The following is a 23,686-nucleotide window of genomic DNA, read 5'->3' as shown; positions in this document are numbered from 1 at the left end:
TGGATTTTCAAAAGGCCTTTGATAAGGTACCGCATTGAGTAGAATGGGCCTATACTCTCTGGAGTTTAGAAGAATGAGAGATGATCTCTTTGAAATATATAAGATTCTAAGAGGGCTTCACAGGGTAGATGCTGAGAGGATGTTACCCCTGGCTAGACAATCTAGAACTAGGGGACATAGTCTCAGGATAAGGGGTCAGACATTTAGGATTGAGATGAGGAGGAATTTCTTCACTCAGGGTCGTGAATATTTGGAATTCTCTACACCAGAGGGCTGTGGATGCTGAGTCGTTGAGTATATTCAAGACTGAGATTGATAGATTTTTGGACTCTAAGGGAATCAAGGGATATGGGGATCGGGTGGGAAAGCGGAGTTGAAGTTGAAGATCAGCCATGATCTGATTGAATGGCGGAGCAGGCTTGAGGGGCCGTATGGTCTACTCCTGCTCCTATTTTTTATCTTTTTGTGTTCCTATGCATTGTTGACTCATGGCTAAGGTGAGAGCATGTGGAGTCAGGGGACAGGTAGCAGAATGGATATCAAGTTGACTTCAAAACGGAAAACAGAGAGTAGGTGTTAGGGGTAGCTACTCAGACTAGCAAAAGGTGGGAAGTGATGTTCCACAGGGATCGGTGTTGGGACCACTGTTGTTCACAATTTACATTAACGATTTGGACTCGGGAATCAGAAGTACAATTTCAAAATTTGGGGATGACACTAAATTGGGGAATATAGTTAATATAAAAGAAGAATGCATCAAAATGCAAGCGGACATTAAAGAACTTGCAGAATGGGTGTGTAATTGGCAAATGAATTTCAATATAGATAAGTGTGAGGTGTTGCATTTTGTTAGGAAGAATAAGGATGCCATATATTGCTCCGATAATAAGAGTCTAAACTGGACAGAGGAGCAAAGGGATCTAGCGGTGCAGATACACAAATCACTAAAAATAGCGACGCAGGTTAATAAGGCCACAAAAAAGGCAAACCAAGCACTGGGGTTCATTTCTAGAGGGATAGAATTTCAAAGCAAAAGAGTTATGTTAAACTTGTATAGAATCTTGGTTAGACCATACTTGGAGTATTGTGCACAGTTTTGGTTTCCATATTATAGTAAGGATATTGAGGCTTTGGAGAGAGTACCAAAAAGATTCACAAGGATAATACCAGAACTGAGAGGATATCCTTATCAGGAAAGGCTGAACAGGCTGGGACTCTTTTCTCTGGAAAAGAGAAGGCTGAGGAGTTACCTGACAGAGGTCTTTAAAGATAATGATAGGGTTTGATAGGGTAGACTTAGAGAAAATGTTTCCACTCGTGGGGGAGTCCAAAACTAGAGGTCATAAATATAAAATAGTCGCTAATAGATCCAATAGGGAATTCAGGAGTAACTTATTTACCCAAATAGTGGTAAGAATGTGGAACGCACTACCACAAGGAGTAGTTGAGGCAAATAGCATAGATACATTTAAGGGGAAGCTAGATCAGCACATAATGAAGAAAGGAATAGAAGGGTATCCTGATAGGGTTGGATGAAATAGGGAGGGAGGAGGCTCATGTGGAGCATAAACACAGGCATGGACCAGTTGGGCCGAATGGCCTGCTTCTGTGCTGTAGTTTCGATGTAACTCGATTTATTAATTTTTTAATTTCTTTGGTGAATTATTGTGTTTATCAAGATGCAGAGCAACAGTGTTGGCAGTGCACTAATGTCAGAATCAAACATGGACTGATGGAGGGTAAAGTTTATTCTACTCCTCATCAACAAGTGGCTTAACCCCAATTTCAGAAGAACATTACCTACTGGCGTTAAGGAACCAAGTCGGGTATTATAGTGGGTACAGAGGAGGCCATTCGGCCCATCGTGCCTGTGCCGGCTCTTTGAAATAGCTATCCAATCAGTCCCATTCCCCTGCTCTTTCCCCATAACCCTGTAATTTTTTTTCCTTTCAACTATTTATTTGTCCAATTCACTTTTGAAAGTTACTATTCAATCTGCTTCCACCACCCTTTCATGCAGTGCATTCCAGATCAACTTGCTGCAAAAAAAATGTTGCCTCATGTCGCCTCTGGCTCTTTTGTCGATCACCTTAAATCTGTGTCCTCTGGTTACTGACCCTTTTGCCACTGGTAACAGTTTCTCCTTATTTACTCTATCAAAACCATTCATGATTTTGAACACCTCTATCAAATCTCCCCTTGACTGTCTATGTTCTAAGGAGAACAACCCCTGGTTCTCCAGTCTCGTCATATAACTGAAGTCCCTCATCCCTGGTACCATTCTAGCAAATCTCTTCTGCACCCTCTTCAAGGCCTTGACATCCTTCCTAAAGTGTGGTGCCCAAAATTGAACACAGTACTCCAGCTGAAGCCTAACCAGTGTTTTATAAAGGTTTAGCATAATTTCCTTGCTTATTGTCTCTATGCCTCTATTAATAAAGCCCAGGATTCCATATGCTTTTTTGACAGCTTTCTCAACTTGTCTTGCCACTTTCAAAGATTTGTGTACATACAGCCCCAGGTCTCTCTGTTCCTGTACTCCCTTTAAAATTGTACCATTTAGTTTATATTGCCTCTCCTCATTCTTCCTACCAAAATGTATCACTTTACACTTCTCTGCATCAAATTTAATCTGCCATTCACCAGTCTGTCTATGTCCTCCTGAAGTCTGTTACTGTCCTCCACATTGTTTACCACATTTCCAAATTTCGTGTCATCCGCAAACTTGAAAAGTAAGCCCTGTATACCCAAGTCCAGATCATTAATATATATCAAAAAGAGCAATGGTCCTAATACTGACCCCTGGGGAACATCACTCTATACTTCCCTCCAGTGTAAAAAACAACTGTTTACCACTGCTCTCTGCTTTCTGTCTCTTAGTCAATTTTGTATCCACACTGCTACTGTCCCTTTAATCCCATGGGCATTAATTTTGCTTACAGATCTATTATGTGGTACTTTATCAATTGCCTTTTGAAAGTCCATATACACACCATCAACCACACCACCCTCATCAAAGAATTCAATCAAGTTAGTCTAACATGTTACTTCATCAAAGAATCCAATCAAGTTAGTCAAACACGATTTTCCTTTAACAAATCTATGCTGACTTTCATTTAATAGCCCATACTTTTCCAAGTGCCACTTAATTATGTCCCGGATTGTTGTCTCTATAAGTTTCCCACCACTGACATTAGGCTGACTGGCCTGTAATTGTTGTATTTATTCCTCTCTCCTTTTTTGAACAGGGGTGTAATATTTACAATCCTCCAGTCCTCCGGCACTGTCCCCATATCTGAGGAGGATTGGAAGATTGTGGCCAGAGCCTCCGCAATTTCCACCCTTACTTCCTTCAGTAACCTAGGATGCATCCCATCTGGACCGGGTGACTTTTCTACTTTGAGCACAGCCAACCTTTTACGTAGCTTCTCTTTATCTATTTTTATCCTATCCAATATCGGTCCTACCTCCTCCTTTACAGCTACAATGGCAGCATCCTCTTCTCTAGTGAAGACCAATGCAAAGTATTCATTTAATACCTCAGCCAAACCCTCTGCCTCCACAAGATGATCTTTTTTGTCCCTAATTGGCCCACCCTTCCTTTGACTACCCTTCTACTATTTATATGTTTAGCAAAGACTTTTGGGTTCCCTTTTATGTTAGCCACTAGTTTATTCTCATACTCACTCTTAGCCTCTCTTTTCCCTTTTTTAGATCTCCTCTGTACTTTCTCTATTTAGTTTGGTTCTCTACTGTATCATGAACCTTACACTTGTCATAAGCCTCCTTTTTCTATTTCATTTTAATCTCTATATTTTTCACTAGCCAGGGAGCTCTAGCTTTGGATGTCCTTCCCTTTCCCTCGTGGGAATGTGTCTACTCTGTACCTGAAGTATCTCCTCCTTGAAGGCCTCCCATTGTTTGATTATAGTTTTGCCTACCAATTTTTGATTTCAATCCACCAGGGCAAGATTCCTTTTTAACTCACTGAAATTAGCCCTCCTCTAGTTAAGTATTTTTATGCTTAATTTTTCCTTGTCCTTTTCCATAACTATTCTGAATCTAATGATATTATGATCACTGTTCCCCAAATGCTCCGCCACTGAAACATGCTCCACTTGCCCCACTTCATTTCCCAGAACTAGATCCTGCACTGCTTCCTTCCTCATTGGGTTGGAAACACAATGATCAAGAAAGTTCTCCTGTACACATTGCAGGAACTCCTCCCCCTCTTTGTCCTTAACATTGTTACTATCCCAGTCTATGTTGGGATAATTAAAGTCCCCGATTATCACTACTCTATAGTTCTTGAATCTTCCTGCAATTTGCCTGCAAATCTGCTCCGCTATCTCCTACGCACTATTTGGTGGCCTGTAGTATACACCCAGTAGCATAATAACTCCTCTATTGTTCCTTAATTCTAACCAAATAGATTCTGTCTTTGACCCCTCAACTACATCATCCATTTCCAGTGCTGTAATAGTTTCTTTGATCAATAATGCCAGCTCCACCCCCCCCCCACACACTTTTTTCCTTCCCTATCTTTCCTGAATTACTTGTGGCCAGGAATATTAAGTACCCAAACCTCCCCTTCTTTGAGCCAGGTCCCTGTTATTGCCATTATATCATAGTCCCATGTGGCGACTTGTGCCTGCAGCTCAACAACCTTATTTACCATGCTACATGCATTTACACACATGCACTCCAAACCCATCTTAGACTGCCTCGTATTTGCTCCCTGTTTGATCCCTCCTATTTCTGAACTATTCTTTACTCTAGTGCTATTTTCTCTCCCAGTCCTCTGTGCACCTTGTTTCTCCTCTCTAATGTTTCATCCTGGTGCCCATCCCCCTGCACTAGTTAACCTGCCTCCAAGGACATTGGTCCCAGCTCTGTTGAGGTGCAACCCGTCTGGCTTGTACAGGTGCCTCCTGCCCCAGAACTGATCCCAATGCCCCAGGAATCTGAAGCCCTCCCACCTGATCCATTGATCCAGCCGCGCATTTACCTGTCTCATCCTCCTATTCCTATATTCATTAGCGCGTGACGCTGGGCGTAATCCAGAGATTACTACCTTTGAGGTCCTGCTTTTTAACTTCCTCCCTAGCTCCTGAATCTCTGACTGCAGGACCTCAACCCTTTTCCTTCCTATGTCATTGGTTCCCACATGGACCAGGACTTCTGACTGTTCCCCTTCCCCTCGCAGAATATTCAGTGATGTCCTTTAGCCTGGCACCAGGGAGGCAACTCACCATGCGGGACTCAAGTCAGCGGTTGCAGAAGCACGTATCTATCCCCCTGACAATCAAATCACCTATAATAACTGCATTTCTACACTTTCTTGTGCCCCCCTGTGCAGCTGAGTCTCCCACGGTACCATGGACTTTCTCCTGACTGCATTCCCCTGAGGTGTCACTACCCTCACTGATATTCAACACTGAATCACTGAATACCAGTTTATGAGTCCCATGCTCCCAGGGGATTCCTGCACTGCCTGCCTGTTCCTCCTAGTCTGCCTGGTGGTCACCCACTCCCTCTCCTCCTGAACTCTCTGTACTGCAGGATGACCACCTCAAGGAACATGCTATCCACAAAACTCTTAGCTTCCTGTATGCAGTGTAGTGACGCCAGTCGCCTCTCAAGCTCAGAAATTCTGAGCTCGAGCAGTTGGCGGAACTTCCTGCACATGTGGTTTTCCAGGACACACAAAGTGTTTTGGAGTTCCCACATAGCACAGGATGTGGTGAACTTTCTTCTTGAACCGCTGCAGTCTGTGTGGTGAGGATGCTCCCACAATACTGTTAGGTGGGTAGTTCCAGGATTTTGACCGAGCAACAATGAAGGAACGGTGATATATGTCCAAGTCAGAATGGTGTGTGACTTGGAGGGGAACTTGGAGGTGATGGTGTTCCCATGCACTCGCTGCCCTTGTCCTTCTGGATGGTGGAGGTGCTGCCGAAGCAACCTTGGCAAGTTGCTGCAGTACATCCTGTAGATAGTACCGCTGTACACCGATGGTAGAGGGGTTGGATGTTTAGGCTAATGGGTGAAGCACTGATCAAGCAGACTGCATTGTCCTGGATGGTATCAAACTTCTTGAGTGATGTTGCAGCTAATCTCATTCAGGCAAGTGGAGAGTATTCCGTCACACTTCTGACTTGTGTCTTGTCGGTGGTGAGCTACTCGTCACAGAATATCCATCTTCTTATCTGCTCCAGTAGCCAAGGCATTTATGTGGTTGGTCCTGTTGATTTTCTGGTCAATGGTGACCCCAGGATATTGATGGTGGGGGGACTTGGCGATGGCAATGCCATTAAATTGCTGATGTCTATTAAATGCATAGCCCTAGCTCTATTCTGTCCAAAGTGATTGTCCCTGATAGCCGGCTGGAAAAGTGATAATTTCCAGCAATTGCAGCTTAATCAAAATGCTTGGGACAGATCATCCAATTCAAACATCCGATGTGATTGACATCCAAGGGATTTTTTCAACCTATCTGATCGGGAGTTCTGAGTTGGATGGACACAAGCCCAAATTTTCCTCTGGGTCACAATCACCGCTGGAAATGCAGTGGGCCAGGAATTCTGCCTGCCCAACGGCACTGGCATAGGGATTGGCCCCATTGAATTTTTCAGGATCAACTTAATTCAAGTATTCTGGCTAAGCTCCTGGTGTTGCCTCTGATTGGGACCTTGTCTGTTTGTGGGGGGGGGGGGGGGGGGAAATAGTGTGCCACTGCAGGTTTTTAAACCATCACTAAATATATTACCCGAAAGCAAGGGTGAGAATTATTTCAGAACGTCACAGGTGTCTGCTGAGGCCACAGAACCCTCGGGTTTTCCGAAGTTGCCATGGAAATGCTGCTGGTCCAAATTTCCCAAAGAAACGATCAAAACTCACTTACTTCACTATCTCTGAGCACATCCCTCACCAACTCCTTGCCAAATCCAATCAACCACTCCTGCATCCCAGGACCACTCCCATTGCAATTTATAAGCCACCATGAGTAATCCCACAAGAGATCTGCTAATATGATATAATAATGTACTTTCTGTTATTCAGCAGAACACTCTGTACATATATTTACATAATAACACACTGTGGGCTACTGGGACAGAAAACTTCAGTATGTTATGTTCCTATAATATTGTTATTTGCCTGTAGTAACTGTTGGTTATCGATAAAGCTTCAATAATTATATCACAATTTTTATCACCGGTTTGAATGCCATCACAAATCAACCACATAGACAAAAGATGCCTGAAATGAAAAAGTGTTCAATTCTCCAGCGATGACATCTTTCACCTTAATAATTATAAAAAATATATATTTTTAAAGTACGCAGGTGTGCATGAGAGATTCTAACAACTCTAGTGCTCATAACTTACCCGCGCATTTTCAAAAATGAAATCCCTCTGCTGATTTTTCTGATTTTCTTTGTCTGACACAATCTGTAGTGTGTTTGGTGTGCTCTGATATTTAACCAATTGCAAAACTGTAAAACAAGGTGTTAAAACAAGTCAATAAACCATGTCTACCAGCAACTTGCAAGTGTTGCCCCTCCCACCAACTCCCTCCCCACAAACTAGCTCAGCTCTGAACTCAGTCAAAATTATAGGCTGAGGAAAAGCTTCAAAGGATCTTATTCTTCATAACTCCTCTGACAGGATCTGAAAATCCCCTGACCTGCCTTGGCCAGTGACTCAACAAATGGGGAAGTAATTTTCCCTTTTTACTCCCTTTTTTCTTTTTTTCTTTGTCTCACCCCAAAACCTTCCAAACTCCCCTTGTGAAATGACTCACAGAAAACAGGGACTGACTCCCACTGCCTTCCTCCGACTTCATCCAGGATGACATGGATCTACCAGACATCTGCCCTGGCCAGGCCTTACAGAACAAACATCGAGGTGCTTCATCCTACCTTCATCTCAGCCTTGGCTCTACTGGTGGCACTCTCACTTCGGGTTCAAGTCCCACTCCAGAGACTTGAGCACAAAATCTAGGCTGACGCTCCAGTGCATCACTGAGAGAGTGTTGCACTGTTGGAAGTGTTGTCTTTTGGATGAGACATTAAACCGAGGTCCCGTTTAGAAGAAGAGCAGGGGAATGTACAGGTAAGTTATGAGCCAACATTTATCCCTGAACCAAAATCACTAAAAAACAGATTATCTGTTCATTATCTCATTGAAGTCTGTGGGACCTTGCTGTGTGCAAATTGGCTGCCACATTTCTTACATTTCAACAGTGATTTCACTTCAAAAGTGTCTCATTGGCTGTAAAGTGCTTTGAAGTGCTGTAAAGTGTCCAGAGGTCATAAAAGGTGCTATATAAATGCAAACTTTCTTTCTTTCTTCTTTTGACTGTGAGCATTGATGATGACTAGCCTGATGCCTCTGGAAAAATTATCTAATTCTTTATTTTCAATACTTTTTTGGAAGTATATATTTATATGTGGCTAACATGATGCCCATATTCAAAAAAGGTGACAAAACAGTCACAGGCAACTGAAGATCCATTAATCTTACTTCCATTCCACGCAAAATAATGGAATTGATAATCAGGAGTAAACTTATAGACAACCTGTACAATAGTAAACCACAGTCAACATGGATCCAGAAGGGGAGGATCCTGCCTGACCAACCTCCTCGATTTCTTTGAAGAGTGAAAACCCAAGTGGAAATCCCTATGACATGGTGTATCTTGACTTCTAAAAGGCTTTTGATAAAGTTCCACTTAAAATGCTATTAATTAAACTCAAGCTGTGGGGATTCAGGGTAAATGTTGGGAATGCATAAGAAACTGGCTGAAGGGAGAGGAAACAAGTACTCATTAGAAGAATTTTGTCAGAGCAGAGGGAAGCAATGAGTGGGGTGCCTCAGGGTTCGGCGTTGGGACTGTTTCTAATTTACATTAATGACCTGGATTTAGAAAGTCATAGTAAAATGGTCAAGTTTATAGATGATACCAAATTAGCAGTGGAATCAGAAGAGGCAGTTCAAAAATTGCAGAAAGGGTTGGACAAGATATGTGAGTGGGCAGAACAATGGCAGATATGCTACTCATAAGGAGAAATAGATGACATGCGTGCCTCATAAATGGCATTGAAATAGTGAAGGATGAAGCTTAAAGAGACCTCGGAGTCTTAGTTGACTCAACGCGAAACATATTTGACCAATGCAGAGCATCAATGAACAAAACCAAGGATGTTGAACAACATAGCCAAACAGTAGACATAAGTCAAAGTAGTCCTCAAATGTTATCGTGCCCTGGTCAGACCACACCTTGAAAACTGCATCCAGTTCTGGTTGGCAAGAAACAAGCACTGGAGGCAGGGCAAAGAAGAGCCACGAGGCAGAGGTCTAAATTATAAGAGATGACTGGAGGAATTTCGTCACTTCAGCCTAGAAAGGAGGTGTCTGAGAGATGATCTTGTAGAGGTATATAAGATTGTTAAGGGTTTAGAGAAAGTTAACCCAGAATATTACTTTAAAGTAAACAAGAGGCCGCAGGTTCAAACTAGTAAAAGCTAAATTCAGAGCAGATATCAGGAAATTCCTCTTCACACAGAATGATCAATGTGTGGAATAGACTTCTGAATAGAGTAGTGGTGACAAAAACCCTGGAATTATTTAAGAAACAATTGGATTCTACACAGGGGAATGTTAGGATTCCTCTGATTGGATAAATTAAGCCTTCCTAATTCATTGTTATCTCATGATCTTGTTCCTTAGTCTTTTTTCTTCAATTTTTTTAATATGTAAATATCCTAAATAAAAAGTGCAAAATATACGTCCGACAACTTAGCCTGAGCAGTAGGGTATGTGCTGGCTTTTATTTATGGCCAACTCTCCTCACTTTTATCATATGAGATGGATTCCTCAGGTGAACCGGTGGCTTTCTTTGAGATTTGAAGCTTCCCTCCATCCACATCAACACTCAGTGAATATTTCTGAGTCTTCCCAAACCTTACCTAAAGGTAAAAAGAAAATTGGAATCTTTACGACCAGCATGTTCAGAAATATCCTTCTTTGCCCCGATGGGCTGAGTTTGTAAAATATAAGAAATGTGGTTCTGGGTCACGTAGACTGTGAAGGATCGGGTTTGATTGCTGCATTGTGCTGAATTAGCTGGTCTCAGCCAGAATGGCAATAAAGGTTTACAATTACCAGTGACATCATTGGGTTAACAATTGTAAACAATTTTACAACACCAAGTTATAGTCCAACAATTTTTATTTGAAATCTACAAGCTTTCGGAGGCTTCCTCCTTCCTCAGGTAAATGTTCAGGAGGTTTACAATTGTCAACCCCAGTCCATCACCGGCATCTCCACATCATCATTGGGTTAGGAAGGGTTAAAATCAGCCAGGGTTCCCGGTCTTGATCAGCATCCAGTGACCTCTGCTGGAAAGTTTTTTATAGGCATCAAGTGAGAGTGTCAGGATAATGTTCTAGTGTGATATCCCCATGGTCAGATAGACTGCTGATAGACATCGTCTGGGGCTCACACATCAAAAATAGTCAATTGGGCACGGCACCAGAGGGCTGTCAGAACTCGTGGAACTGTACCTCACCAAGATTTCGTGCCTTCAGGGAGGAGGTGAAGAAAAGGGGGAAAAAAAATCGTCCTCTGAACAAATAGGGAATTTGAAAGGCACACAGCATATGTGCCCATGATGCCATACTCTGCTGAGTTCCTGATTTCAGTCATGTTACAGTAGGGATGTGGCAAGGGACTATAGTGCCTCTTCCCATGGAAGGGACAACGTCGGCACGAGCCATTACTGGGGTGTTTTTGCAGAGACTTGTTCAGAGTAGTGTTAGGGGAAGGTGAGACTCAGCCTGCCTACCCCTTAACCTATTAGCCAACAACACTGCGTAACGTGGGAGACAGAGAACAATAACCTGTACCTTCTAAACTGCTTTTATTTTAAGTCGGCTTTTTCCAAACATCTGATCCATGCTTGGTGCAGTGACAGGTCAAAAATGTTTCATTTCCCAGCACCATCAATCCCTTTCCATGAAGAAAACTTGTGTTTTTTTAAAAAAAAAGAAAGGCTTTATTTTTTTACCTCAAAGCTCTGGATTGGGATAGGTTTAGATGAATTCTGTCCGCTGTTTTCAGAAGATGCTAAATGAGCAGGTAGTTCCACCCTGTGGGTGACCATCATGTGTTGCAATCCCCTCAAAACCTGTCAACAAAAAAAACACAATGGATAAAGATCACCTGCGCTCCATTAGCAGAATACATCCCTGTAATCCCTTCCTTTCTGTATTTTATCATTGATGATATAAGCTGTATTATTTTGTTAACAACATTAAAGAAGAAAAGTCTAAGGGGAGGACATTTTGAAGGGTTCTGGATTAACTGAAATGTGTGAACGGTGGAGGCAGGCAGCCCTGTAAGAAGAGCATTTCAGAAATCAATCCTCCAACCCTACATTATAACTCCAGTTCCATCTTTTACTCCTTCCTATTCCTTGTTTACATACAGTCCATCAGTGACAGGGTGCAGTAGCCTAGTGGCTATGATCCCAGAGACCTAGGAGTCTTGTTGTAAAAAATTATCTGACTCACAAATGACCCTCAGGGAAGGGAACTTGCTGACCTTACCCAGTTTGGCCTACATGTGACTCTAGTCCCACACTAGATGGTTGACTCTTAATGCCCTCAGGGTATCTACAGATGGACAATAAATAGTGCCTTGCCAGTGTTGCCCATATCCCAAGAACAAATAAAAAAATTCTCCAGGGTTGACCTCATGAATGCCCTCATCACGAACTTCACCCTTTATAAACACCAACTTGTCCAAAACTTGGCTGTTCACATCTTATCCCACATTAACACTCGTTCACCATTCTTGTCACCGCCAACCTTCACTGTGCCCCCATGTCCAGATTTCAAAACCTTTGTACTCATTGATCTCACTCATCTTTACCTTTACAACCTCCTCTAGCGCTATATGGCAACTTGCATTCTCTGCCCTTCTGACTCTGGCTGACTGCATTCCCCCCCGCCCCCCCCCCCCCGCCACCACCCTGATCTAATATCAATGGCATAGCCTTTAGCCACCATGCCACTGCATTCTAGAATTCCTTTTGTCCCATCAATGGCAACCATGCCTTCAGCCACCTAGGTCGTACTGTCTGGAATTCCTTACCTAAGCCCCTCCACCTCCCTCTCTCCTTCCTTTCCTCCTTTAAAACTCACATGTTTGACCGAGCTTTTGGTCACCCATCCTAATCTCTCCTTTGGCTAGGGATCTACTTTCCTCATGCCTCTCTGAAGGCCTTTGCAACATTTTTCTACATTAAAGGCACTATATATACATGCAAGTTGTTGTCATATTATGAGCATCAACAGGAACTGGACTGCGACTACTCAAACTCAGGAGAAGAGACATTCATCCCATTAGCCTGGGTTGGATAGCAGAGGTGAAAGTTTAGTATACTAACCCACCAACTATTCACCAGCCCCAACATGAACAAGCTCAAAAATAGAAAGACAAACTGTACCGTTTCCTCCATACTAGGCAGCAAATTGCCCAGATTTTTAATTTTGTTGACGAGGATTTCGAGCTCACTAAAACCGCTCGGACTGAGGGGCTCCTGTGAAAATAGAAACATCAGTTGTCAAAGCTTGGACTAAAATGAAACATTAGTTCCTAACAGTTCTCTTCTAACTAAATAAACCACACAGTATGGCCGTGTAATGGATAGCAACCCAGAGGTGAAAGCTGCCGAATTGGTGTAAAAACCCAACTGCTTCACTAATGCCCTTCAGGGTAGGGATAGGAACATAGAACAGGAATAGGCCATTCAGCCCCTCAAGCCTGTTCCACCATTCAATTAGATCATGGCTGATCTGTACCTCAACTCCATTTACCCACCTTTGATCCATATCCCTTGATACCTCAACTAATAAATCTGTCGATCTCAGTCTTGACAATTTCAATTGACCCAGCATCCATGGCCTTTTGGAAGAGAGAATTCCAGATTTCTATAAATCCTTCCTGTAGTGCGGTGCCCAAAACTGAATGGAATACCCCAGATGGTATATGACCAAGGCTCTGTACAACTGAGGCATAACTTCCTCTCCTTTGTATTCCACCCTCACCTTGAGATAAAGGCCAACATTCCATTAGCCTTTTTGTATACTTTTTGTAGCTGCACGCTAGCTTTTAGTGATCTGTATACGTGGCCACCCAAATCCCTTTCCCGCTCCACGGTTCCTAGCCTCTCGCCTTTAGGAAAAAATGATTCCGATTTGTCATTCTTAGATCCAAAGTGGATGACCTATTGAACTCCAGCTGCCGTAGTTTGTGGATGACTCTTAATGCTCTCCGAAGTGGCTTAGCAGGCCACTCATTTGTAAAAACTATTAGAAGAAGGCCTTTTTTGGTCTGCTAGGGATGCTCAATAAATACAGTGTTGCCCACATCCTGAGAACAGATACAAAAAAACTATAACTAAAAAGAGGTAGTTTCAAAATTAGCAACCCTTCTCAAAGTTAAGCAGCTAGAAATAAGATCAGTCTGACATCTCAATTTTTTTTCTATCATTTTGTTTTTTTAAATTTTATTTAAATTTTGAGTGTTGATAAGATCAGAGAGACAGGTTGGAAGGGGTGAGGGAACTGACTGTAAACAAACTTTGGGTTAATAGAGATGCCAACTGTTATTAAGTCAGCCCCCTCAACACTGTTCCCTTTCCTGTTTTTCCTTCCCCATGGCTTGTCGAAGCTGCTGCAATCTTTGTTCCATTACATTACTATCTACATCTAGTTGCACAGTTTCTAATCGTAGCTCCCGAAGATTTCTTGCTTTTGACTTAACAGAATTGCCAGGTTTGTTGCCTGGGATCACAACAAAATCATTGGGGTTCATGGTTCAGTGATTGCCACAAATTAAAGTCAAGGAATAACAGCTCTTTCAAGGCAGTAATCTCCCCCTCACATCCCATCCCATGACATTATCATGGGCATGGTCATGCCGGCGGGAATACAGCGGCGGGTGGGGGTGGGATTTTCGGGTGCGAACCTGGAAGGGATATAGGCAAGTTGCGATCGATGAGGCCAATCAATGCCTCTTCCAGGTTTCGTGCCCGGCAGAGAGTAGCTACACATCTGAGGGTTGGGGGGGGGGGGGTTGGAGAAAGAGAGAGAGGGAGATCTCATCGGCCATTGGGAGAGAGATGGGCGGTGGGAGACGTGGAGATCGGGGCAGGGGAGGTGGTGGGGAGACATCAGAGATCGGAGCGGGGGGGGGCATCCACGTGACACCGGAGATCGGGGTGGGGGGGGTCCAGGTGGCTTCAGAGATCGGGGAGGGGGGAGACATCGGAGATCAGGTTGGAGGGGGGGTCCAGGTAGCATTGGTTTTAAGATATGTTTGTTAACTTTTTTTACAATGCAAAATGTCATTTTATTTAATTTATTTAGTGTATTTCTTATTGATCCGGCCCTTCCCACCTGCTTTCACCAGGCGTTAATCAGAAGCGATGAGAAAGCCAACCAGGTAAGATTAAAATAATTTTAAGCGTCCAATACACAAATTTTTTTTTTATTCGTTCATGGGATGTGGGCGTCGCTGGCAAGGCCAGCATTTATTGCCCATCCTTAATTGCCCTTGAGAAGGTGGTGGTGAGCTGCCTTCTTGAACCGCTTCAGTCCGTGTGGTGAAAGTTCTTCCACGGTGCTGTTAGGAAGGGAGTTCCAGGATTTTGACCCAGCGACAATGAAGGAACGGCGATATATTTCCAAGTCCGGATGGTGTGTGACTTGGAGGGGAATGTGCAGCTGGTGTTGTTCCCATGTGCTTGCTGCCCTTGTCCTTCTAGATGGTAAAGGTCATGGGTTTGGGAGGTGCTGTCGAAGAAGCCTTGGCGAGTTGCTGCAGTGCATCCTGTGGATGGTACACACTGCAGCCACAGTGCGCCGGTGGTGAAGGGAGTGAATGTTTAGGGTGGTGGATGGGGTGCTAAAAATATAAGGGGTTCAATTTTAAAAGTAAAAAAACGGGTGGGTTGAGGGCAGGGGGCATTGAAAATTGCCACCATTTCAGACCCTTCCCCAACCCGCCTCCAACCCGCCCATTTCCGGTTTTCAGCAGGGCGGGACGAGGGACGGGCAACCAACCTGCTCCCAGGTGGTCTGTCGGGCCTTAAAACCTTTAAGGAGGTTTCAGACCTCCATTTTTCTCCAATTCCCGATTTCAACCCCGGGGGGCCGGGATTCCCGGTCCTTCTGTTTTACGCCTCATGAAAGGAGGCAAGAAAGCCCAAGACTAATAGATAGGTGCCTAGAAAGGCACAGCTTGTGGGCTTGGAGGAGCAGGAGTGCTTCCCCCAGGCCCAACAAGCCTACCTGCACCGACCATTCAATGATCACAGACCCCCGACCCCCGACCCCCGATCACGGACCCCCTCCGCCCCCAGTCGTGAACCCCTGACCTCCGATCGCAGGCAACCCGACCCCCGATCGCAGACCCCCCGACCCCGATCCACCAACCCCGATCCTCCCCCCGACCCTGATCCTCCCCCTCTGACCCCCGACCCCAATCCCTTGACCCCGATCCTCCCCCCCCCCATTCCAATCCTCCGACCCCCGACCCAACCCTCAACGATCGCGGACCCCCGAGATGACCCCCGATCCTCACATCCTCGCAGTGACTGACCCCTGATCCCATCACTCATGACTCGCGACCACCATGCCCACCTATGCCCACCATGCCCACCTATATCCACCCGTGCCCACCCATGCCCCTTGCCCACCCATGCCCTTGCCCATCAATGCCACCCCATGCCCCCATGCCCGCCCATCCCCCCCTGCCCACCCATCCATACAAACAAAGACTTAACTGCAGACTTACCTGAAGACGTCCTCTCCCTGGCTGGTCTCCTGTCCGACTGAGACCAGCCTGTCGATCAGCCAGTCAGCCAGGGATAGGAAACCGAAAAAGAAAAGACGTCCTTACGTCAAAATCGTAAGGATGTCCAGGAAACCCGTATTAATGGGTTTCCCGACCTCAATTTGATCCCCCGCCTCCTTTCCAGCTCCGTTTTAAAATTGAGCCCAAGGCACCTTTAGTATCTCAATGAGGTACATTGCCCCTCTAAGTATCGCCCTGCCAGATTTAGGTGGGGGCAGGATTTCTTGGTTTTTGCCTGATTTTCCTGAGTCTAATGCAAAAATGGACGGGTTCTAGCCGGAATGTCTGCCCGCTCCCAAAAACATCGATTTTGTCTGCCTCCCCGCCCCCAATCACCCGATCTTGGGGGCTAAAATTGAGCCCCATGATTCAGGGGATCTGCTGTGGCAGGAGAAAAAGATGGCTGGAGAAACGCATGCAATCTTTTTTTCACTTTTTACCTGAAAATTTTAAAATTTGTTGATGGGGCACGTGCAGAGCCATACTTTTCATGTCCTAAGAACCCCTCCACTAACCTTTGAACACTGCCTGCTGGAGACTAACAGACAGTTCCAGCAGGGCAAATGCGGAAGGCACAGTGGAGGCAATGGCTGGGAAATTCCTTGGAGCTGCTCCTGTTCCACTGCCGTAACTTCGCCGGAAGAGCAGGAGAAACCCCGTTCACGCGCGGAAACGGAGATTCTGCCGCACTTCCAAGTTAAGTTACGACGGTGGAGCGGGAGCAGCTCCGAGGAAATTCCGTGCCCATGTTCTCATCTTTTTGCGTCAAACTTCCTCAGGCCCAACCGGACCCACTCAAAATACAGCACTCAAAAAATGGTAATCAATCCCCTTCCAGAATTGGATTACCTTTCTCGAGAGATTCTGGGTTGATTACTGGGGCCACAGTGGTACTCACATGAGGAGCATAGAGCATGTGGAAGGTAAAGCTTCCTGGATAAGCCTGGGGCCTCCCGCAGTTACACTGTCTAGATGAAGGTGGGGGGCGGTTGGCGAGCAGAATCTCTGCCCACAGCCCCACTACCAGAATTTAAAGGGGTAGAATCCCCAGAGAATTGGGTCCCATCCCAAATTCCTGGCCCCTCAACGTAAATCAGGCTTTGCACCCACTCTGACTCCAGGGATTTTGGGCAACCTCTGTGTCTGGACTCACACGTGAACAATAGTTATTTGGGGAATGTACGGGGGGGTGGCTCGTGCCCATGGAATCATAGGTCAACATGGGTTACTGCCTTCGGGAGAGGAAGTGAGAAAATTCTAGCGATCTGATAAATATGGGAAAATTTCTTCATCCTCTCCTCACACGACACATATTGATAAATTACGTTTATAACTGAATCTCAGATCATTCTGGTCTGTAGGATGTTCTTGAGCTTAATTCATATCTCACCTCTTTTTTGGGTGGGCTGCAAAGGTTATTGCCACCAAACACCTGCATTAACGCCTCCAGGTTGGCGACCACCAGGTCCGTCTCCCTGTTGAAGAGAGCAGAAAGTGAACTGCTGTGTATTTCTGTCTTTATTTCAGGATTACAGCATTTGCTGCTCTTTAAATCTATTGATAGGACATTTGAACATTTTAAAAGTTTTTATTTTTGGACATGTCCCGTCAATCCAATAGGATCCTGTTTTGATGCTTATTACTCCATTAATATTAAAAGATATAGCACCCAGGCTTGCTACTGAACCATACCTGTCTAGGTCTTTGCACAACCTCACAATGGCCTTGTTGAGATGTAACAGAGTTGTGGTCCCCAAACTAATAGCATCAAGATCCTTTTGCAGACTCATTTTCAAGTAGTCATTCGCCAAAGTAGCATAATCACTGGATAGGTTGTAAATAAGGAGATTATATTACCACACAGTATTCAGAATCCAGAAAGGGTTCACATGTTCTCCAAAGCTCAGATTGATTAATAATTCTTTTCAATATTGTCACAATCAAAAGTACATCAGTTATTCAAGCAATTGCAATCAGAAGTTCAGATACACTGCACGTCAAATGCTTTTCAGTGTGTGAATCAGTTCGAGACACTTTGATGACATAAATGCATCAATGTAAGTTTTTTTTTGGTTTGTTCAGATTTTTCAAGGACCAGATTTACCAATTACGTGGACTTGAAGTAACCAAGGCATCTACACATATCAGAAGGATCAAAGCCTTCTCTCACCATATACTCCCCTCCCTTCCTACTAGCTCAGTCCCCCTTTCTGATCACTTGTTCAAGTTGAACTGGACCATGTAAAACTCTGTAAATCCTGCTCAATCCAGGGCTGAGCTTCAAACCCCACATCCTTTCTATCACCAAGACTTCTTACCTCCACCTCCAAAACAGTGTCCACCTCTGTTTCTACCTCAGCCCCTCTGCTGCTGAAATCCCGTGTGCTCTTTGCTGCTTTCTCATTCTCCCTCTGTACAAGTGTCAACTTGTACAAAAGTGTCCAGTATTAAGTCCTGCTTGTTGACCTACATTGTTTCCCTGTCCCCCACACTTTGAATTTCTAAATCATCATCGTTGTCTTCAAATCCATCCACGGCCCCTCCGCCGTTATGTCTGCATCTCCTCTAGACTCCCACCCCCTTCAGTCCTCTGACTCTGGCCTCTTGTGCATCATCTTATCTTCGCTCCACTATCAAAATGGATAAGAAAGTCGGGAGATGTGTAAAATGGGCTGCAGATTCACTATCACCCATTTTTCTCCTGAAGATAAAAGTTAAAATTACCCCCTCTGTTTCCTCCCTTCTAACTAGCTTTTATTCCAATCTACCATCTTTCCCTAATTCCTTACTGCTTAATTTTCTCCAATAGTCTCCTGCGTCGTACCTTGTCAAAGGCTTTCTGAAAGTCCATGAATACCACATCCACTGCATTTCCCCCATCCACCAAATCTGTCACCTCCTCAAAGAAGTCTATCAGGTTTGACAAGCATAGTCGTCCTTTCTGAAATCCATGTTGGCTGCTTCTAATTATTCTCTCTTCATCTAGATATTTAATCATTTCATCTTTAATTAAAGATCGCAAAATTTTCTCCACTACAGATGTTAAACTAACGGCCTGTAATTAGCTGGATTAGCTCTGTCTCGCTTTTTGAAAATTGGTACGACATAGGCCACTCTTCAATCCTCCGACACACACCCACTCTCATTAGAACTCTAAAATATAATTTCTCGGCCCTCTGCTATTTCTTTCCCCATTTATCTCAGGGTCCTTGGATGTATCTTATCAGGTACCAACACTTTGTCCTCCTTTAGCTTAACTAACTTCTCTAATACTTTCTTTTTATTTATTATTATATCCCTCATCTCACTTCCAACTAATTTGAGATTTGCCTCCTCCCCAATATCTTTCTCTTTTGTAAACATCGATGCAAAGTACTTGTCATCTATTCCCATCAATTTCCCCTTCTCCCTATCCTCTCCTTTCAGGTGTCTCAGCTCACATTTAACAATTCTCTTTTTACTAATATATCTGTAGAATACTTTACTGTTCTTTTTAATATTTTTGAGATTCTCTCCTCATGCTCCCTCTTTGCTTTCCTTATCCCTCTCTTAATCTCCTTCCTTATTTTCTTGTACTATCTTTAGCATTCCCAAAGGCCACATATGCCCTCTTCTTCAATTTTAGTTTGTTTCTAACCTCTTTATTTATCAACAGCTTTCCGAAACTTGAAGCGATCTCCATTTTTAGTGGTACATATTTATTCTGCATCTTTGCCATTTTTTTTTCATTGTTGATCTGCAGTCCTCTGTGCCAATTTTGCTTTCCACCTCACCTCAGCTATGTTACTTAAATCTACCTTATTTTGATCTGGTGCCCTTGTGTTGTACTATAGTATCATACTATGGTCACTGCTCTTGAGATACTCACCCACATTTAACTCGTCTACCTAACTTATTTTGTAAGGAGTCGTACAACACCAGGTTATAGTCCAACAGCTTAATTTGAAATCACAAGCTTTCAGAGCTTTGCTCCTTCGTCAGGTGAGTGAAGGGTTCCTTATTTTGTTACTCATATCTAGATTTAGCAACACTTCTCCCCTTGTAGGCATATGAACAGACTGCTTTGGATGGAGTCCAGCACACACTTTAGGAATTCCGTTCCTTTTTCTTGATTTACTCCCTCCCTGGCCCAATCAATGAGTGGCTATTTAAAATCTCATAGAACAATATGCCTTGCAACAGTACCTTTTCAAGGATCCCTCTTGTAAACGTTCCTGTAGCTGTTGTGTTAAGGTTTTTCTTGCTTCTGAAGGAGAAGTGATGGAAGTATTGAATGGACGAGGAGGCAAGGCCGGTTTCTCATCCTCACCATCTACAAATAAGAAGAATGCTGTATAACCTCTGGGAATCCTGATATATGTAAATAGAAGAATTCGTAGAAACAGATAAAGGTCATTAAGCCTCTAACAGCCTGAACATATCTACCTGCGTTCTCACCGTAATCCCCATATCCATTCTCTCTCTAAAAACACAATGATTTGCCTTTTTAACCCTGTACTGTTTACCTCATTTTAAGTTAAAAATATCCAGTGAATTTATTTTGCAAAAAAGATGAACAAGCACACAAGTAACAGTCCTTTATTATAATGAAATATTTGCCTTCCACCTAACTCCTCAAGTGGATCAAATAATAAAAAGATCACCGCTCCAAGAACTAAATTAATTCTTTAAAAATAATTTTCAAATTCATCTATTCTTTCTTTCAGGAATTTCAAAGTGTTGGTCCATATTAATCTGTCTGGTGGTTGCTTCTTTGAGATTTCAAAACTGTGTCTCTCAAGGGATTTACCCTCGATTTGAACAAAATTAAAATTAAAATGGCCGCAGGGTGGTGAACGAGCGGTAATTGTACTGCTTGGATCTTAACTGTTGTTCCGCCCAGCGGAGGGAGTTACAAGTCCCCCTCCTGTGTCTGATGATACAGTGTAGAGGTAGCTTTATCCTATACCTAATCCATGCTATACCTGTCCCAGGAATGACTGCTTGATTGGGCAGTATAGAAGGAGCTTTACTTTGCATCTTACCTGTATTAAACCTGACCTGAGTGTGCTTGATATTGGGCTGAATGCAAAATAAGTGGAACAATGTTACTGACAAACACTCATATCAACAAATCAATCCAGACACATTCGTCAATGAAGTTTATCAAAGCATTACCTGACAAGTCATCTATGATCTCTTTTTCATTTTCTCTCTCCACAGGATATTGCAGTGGTGTCACCAACCCTTGATATGGTTGCCGATAGTTTAACATCAGATCGGCGAGACATGAGAATCGCTTCACTGGAACACCCTTTTCAGTCTGTAACACGGCACAATTACAACACATCACTAAGGATACTTGAATGTATTGGTTTACTGAAAAAAGAGATCAAAGAGCGATATTGCAAAACCTTCCATTATTTTCTGCAGGAATTTCTAACGGGTTTCAAGCAATCCGGTCGGATAAAATTCCTTCACTTTGAAAATCGAAAGCTGGATGTAATCATGGCCTTTTTGCAGATTGAAGAGCCAGGTGTCATGATGACATCATTCATGAGCATGAATTACACCATGCAATGGAGGACAGAAATGTTCCCATTAACTTTACAAGGACATTGATACATTTTGAAGCTCCACCTAGAGATTTCACCCCTGCTGCACTCCAAAGACCATTCCCGTAAGCAGGCTTTTGCTCCCTACAACCTAGAGTACAAATTTACACACAAAATATCTGGCAATGTAGAATTGACTGTGGTCATGCAGAAACCCGTGTTACTGTATTTAGCTTTCTGGATATGACACAGCCCTCTTGTGACTTCAGAAAACAAAGAATAAGCATTTTTAACAGGCTGTAAACTACGGATCACGTTTTAAAAAAAAGTAACAGATAAGCAGTAACATCAGATATTAAGGCAGCTCAAATTATTTTTACAGAGGCTAAAGCAAAATACTGCGATGCTAGAAATCTGAAATAAAAACATAAAATGTTGGAAAAGGTTCAGCAGGTCAGGCAACTTCTGTCGAGAGAGAAATAGAGTTAACGGTTCATGTCGATGACCTTTCGTCAGAACTGGAAGATGTTAAGAGATGAACAGCTTTTAAGAAAGAACAGAGTCAGGGAAAAGGAGGGGGGAGGAGGAAAGAACAAAAGGGAAGGTCTGTGATAGGGTGGAGGGCAGGGGTGATTAAATGACTAAAGTAATGGTGGTGCAAGGCAAAATGGGGGTGGCAAAGGGACAAGAAAGAAAGAAAAGATGGGTCCAGAGGAGGTATAAATGGCAACAGCAGAACCATTACCAGCACTTGCTGTCCGAGAAAATAGGGGCAGTGGTTATGATCTGAAGTTATTGAGATCAGTGTTGAGGCCGGAAGGCTGTAAAGTGCCTAAATGAAAGATGAGGTGCTGTTCCTTGAGCTTCCATTGAGCTTCATTGGAACAGGCCAAGGGCAGAGAGGTCAGAGTGGGATGGAGAATTAAAATGGCAAGCGACTGGAAGCTTAGGGTTACTATTTTTACAGAGCTTTTAATTCAAGCTCCCTCCTCGGGCACAAAATAACCAGAAAAGAAAATTTGTGAAATCTGCTGATAGTACTGAACCTGAAGTGTAATTCTTATATGTGATATTTGTAATGACCCATGAAGCTCTCTGCCCATCAAGAACCACCTCCACATGAGCAGTGATAAAAGATAGAACTGATGAACTGGAAACGTGGTGGTTGGGATATGTCTTTCGTACCTTTTCAAGCTGAAAATTTGGGTACAGGATGGTACCCACAGTTGAACCAAGTTTATCAGATTAATGTGACAGTTTCCTGAATTCCCTCAGGTGCAAGACCCCAGCTCATTGTCACTTTCATAGTATCATAGTAGGTACAGCACAGGAGGAGGTCATTCGGCCCATCATGCCTGTGCTAGCTCTTTGAACGCACTATCGAATTAGTCCCATTCCCCTGCTCTTTCCCCATAGCCCAGTAATTTTTTTCCCTTCAAGTATTTATGTAATTCCTTTTTGAAAGTTGCTATTGAATCTGCTTCCACCACCCTTTCAGGCAGTGCATTCCAGATCATTACAACTCGCTGCGTAAACCTTTATTTGATAGACTTCAGGACTAAGCAAGCAAGGTACATTAAGTGATTTAGTCCAGATGTGTTTGCAGAAGAATAATAGTATTGAAGGAACATTTGGCCTGAGGAATCATAGAATCATTAATTCTCCATCCCATTCTGACCTCTCTGTCCTTGGCCTGTAGAAAGTTATTCGGCCCATCATGTCCGTGCCAGCCGAGAAAGAGCTAGCCAGCTTAATCCCACTTTCCAGCACTTAGTCCATAGCTCTGTAGGTTATGGCAATTCAAATGCACATCCAAGTACTTTTTAAATGAGTTGAGGACTTCTGCCTCTACCATCCTTTCAGGCAGTGAGTTCCAGACCCCCACCACCCTCTGGGTGAAAAAAATTCTCCTCAGCTCCCCTCTAATCCTTCCACCAATTACTTTAAATCTATGCCCCCTGGTCACTGACCCCTCTGCTAAGGGAAATAGATCCTCCCTAACCACTCTATCTAGTCCCATCATAATTTTATATACCTCAATTAAATCTCCCCTCAGCCTCCTTTGTTTCAAAGAAAACAACCACAGCCCATCAATCTTTTCTCATAGCTAAAATTCTCCAGCCCTGGCAACATCCTCGAAATCTCCTCTGCAACCTCTCTCGTGCAATTACATCTTTCCTGTAATGTGGTGACCAGAACTGTATGCAGTAGTCAAGCTGTGGCCTA

The 23,686-nt window shown here is 43.5% G+C and overlaps 1 protein-coding gene across 2 annotated transcripts in view; it reads right to left on the bottom strand.

Moving 5' to 3' along the window:
* The window catches only part of LOC137333097 (phosphatidylinositol 3,4,5-trisphosphate 5-phosphatase 2-like), a 114,294-nt gene that overhangs the window by 34,502 nt on the left and 56,106 nt on the right, over positions 1-23,686 (bottom strand). For both annotated transcript variants that reach the window (XM_067997224.1, XM_067997225.1), the window contains exons 4-11: positions 21,084-21,228; positions 20,112-20,238; positions 17,619-17,750; positions 17,317-17,401; positions 12,514-12,606; positions 11,071-11,190; positions 9,856-9,970; positions 7,389-7,495 (exon numbers count right to left, since the gene is read on the bottom strand). In XM_067997224.1, coding sequence (XP_067853325.1) covers positions 7,389-7,495; positions 9,856-9,970; positions 11,071-11,190; positions 12,514-12,606; positions 17,317-17,401; positions 17,619-17,750; positions 20,112-20,238; positions 21,084-21,228 — 924 coding nt within the window. The remainder of the gene's footprint in view (positions 1-7,388; positions 7,496-9,855; positions 9,971-11,070; positions 11,191-12,513; positions 12,607-17,316; positions 17,402-17,618; positions 17,751-20,111; positions 20,239-21,083; positions 21,229-23,686) is intronic.

The sequence above is a fragment of the Heptranchias perlo genome, chromosome 15 (genome assembly GCF_035084215.1).
Source record: "Heptranchias perlo isolate sHepPer1 chromosome 15, sHepPer1.hap1, whole genome shotgun sequence".
NCBI classification, from domain to species: domain Eukaryota; kingdom Metazoa; phylum Chordata; class Chondrichthyes; order Hexanchiformes; family Hexanchidae; genus Heptranchias; species Heptranchias perlo.
The sequence above is the reverse complement of the archived record's forward strand: the minus strand, read 5'-3'. Positions and strand labels throughout refer to the sequence as shown.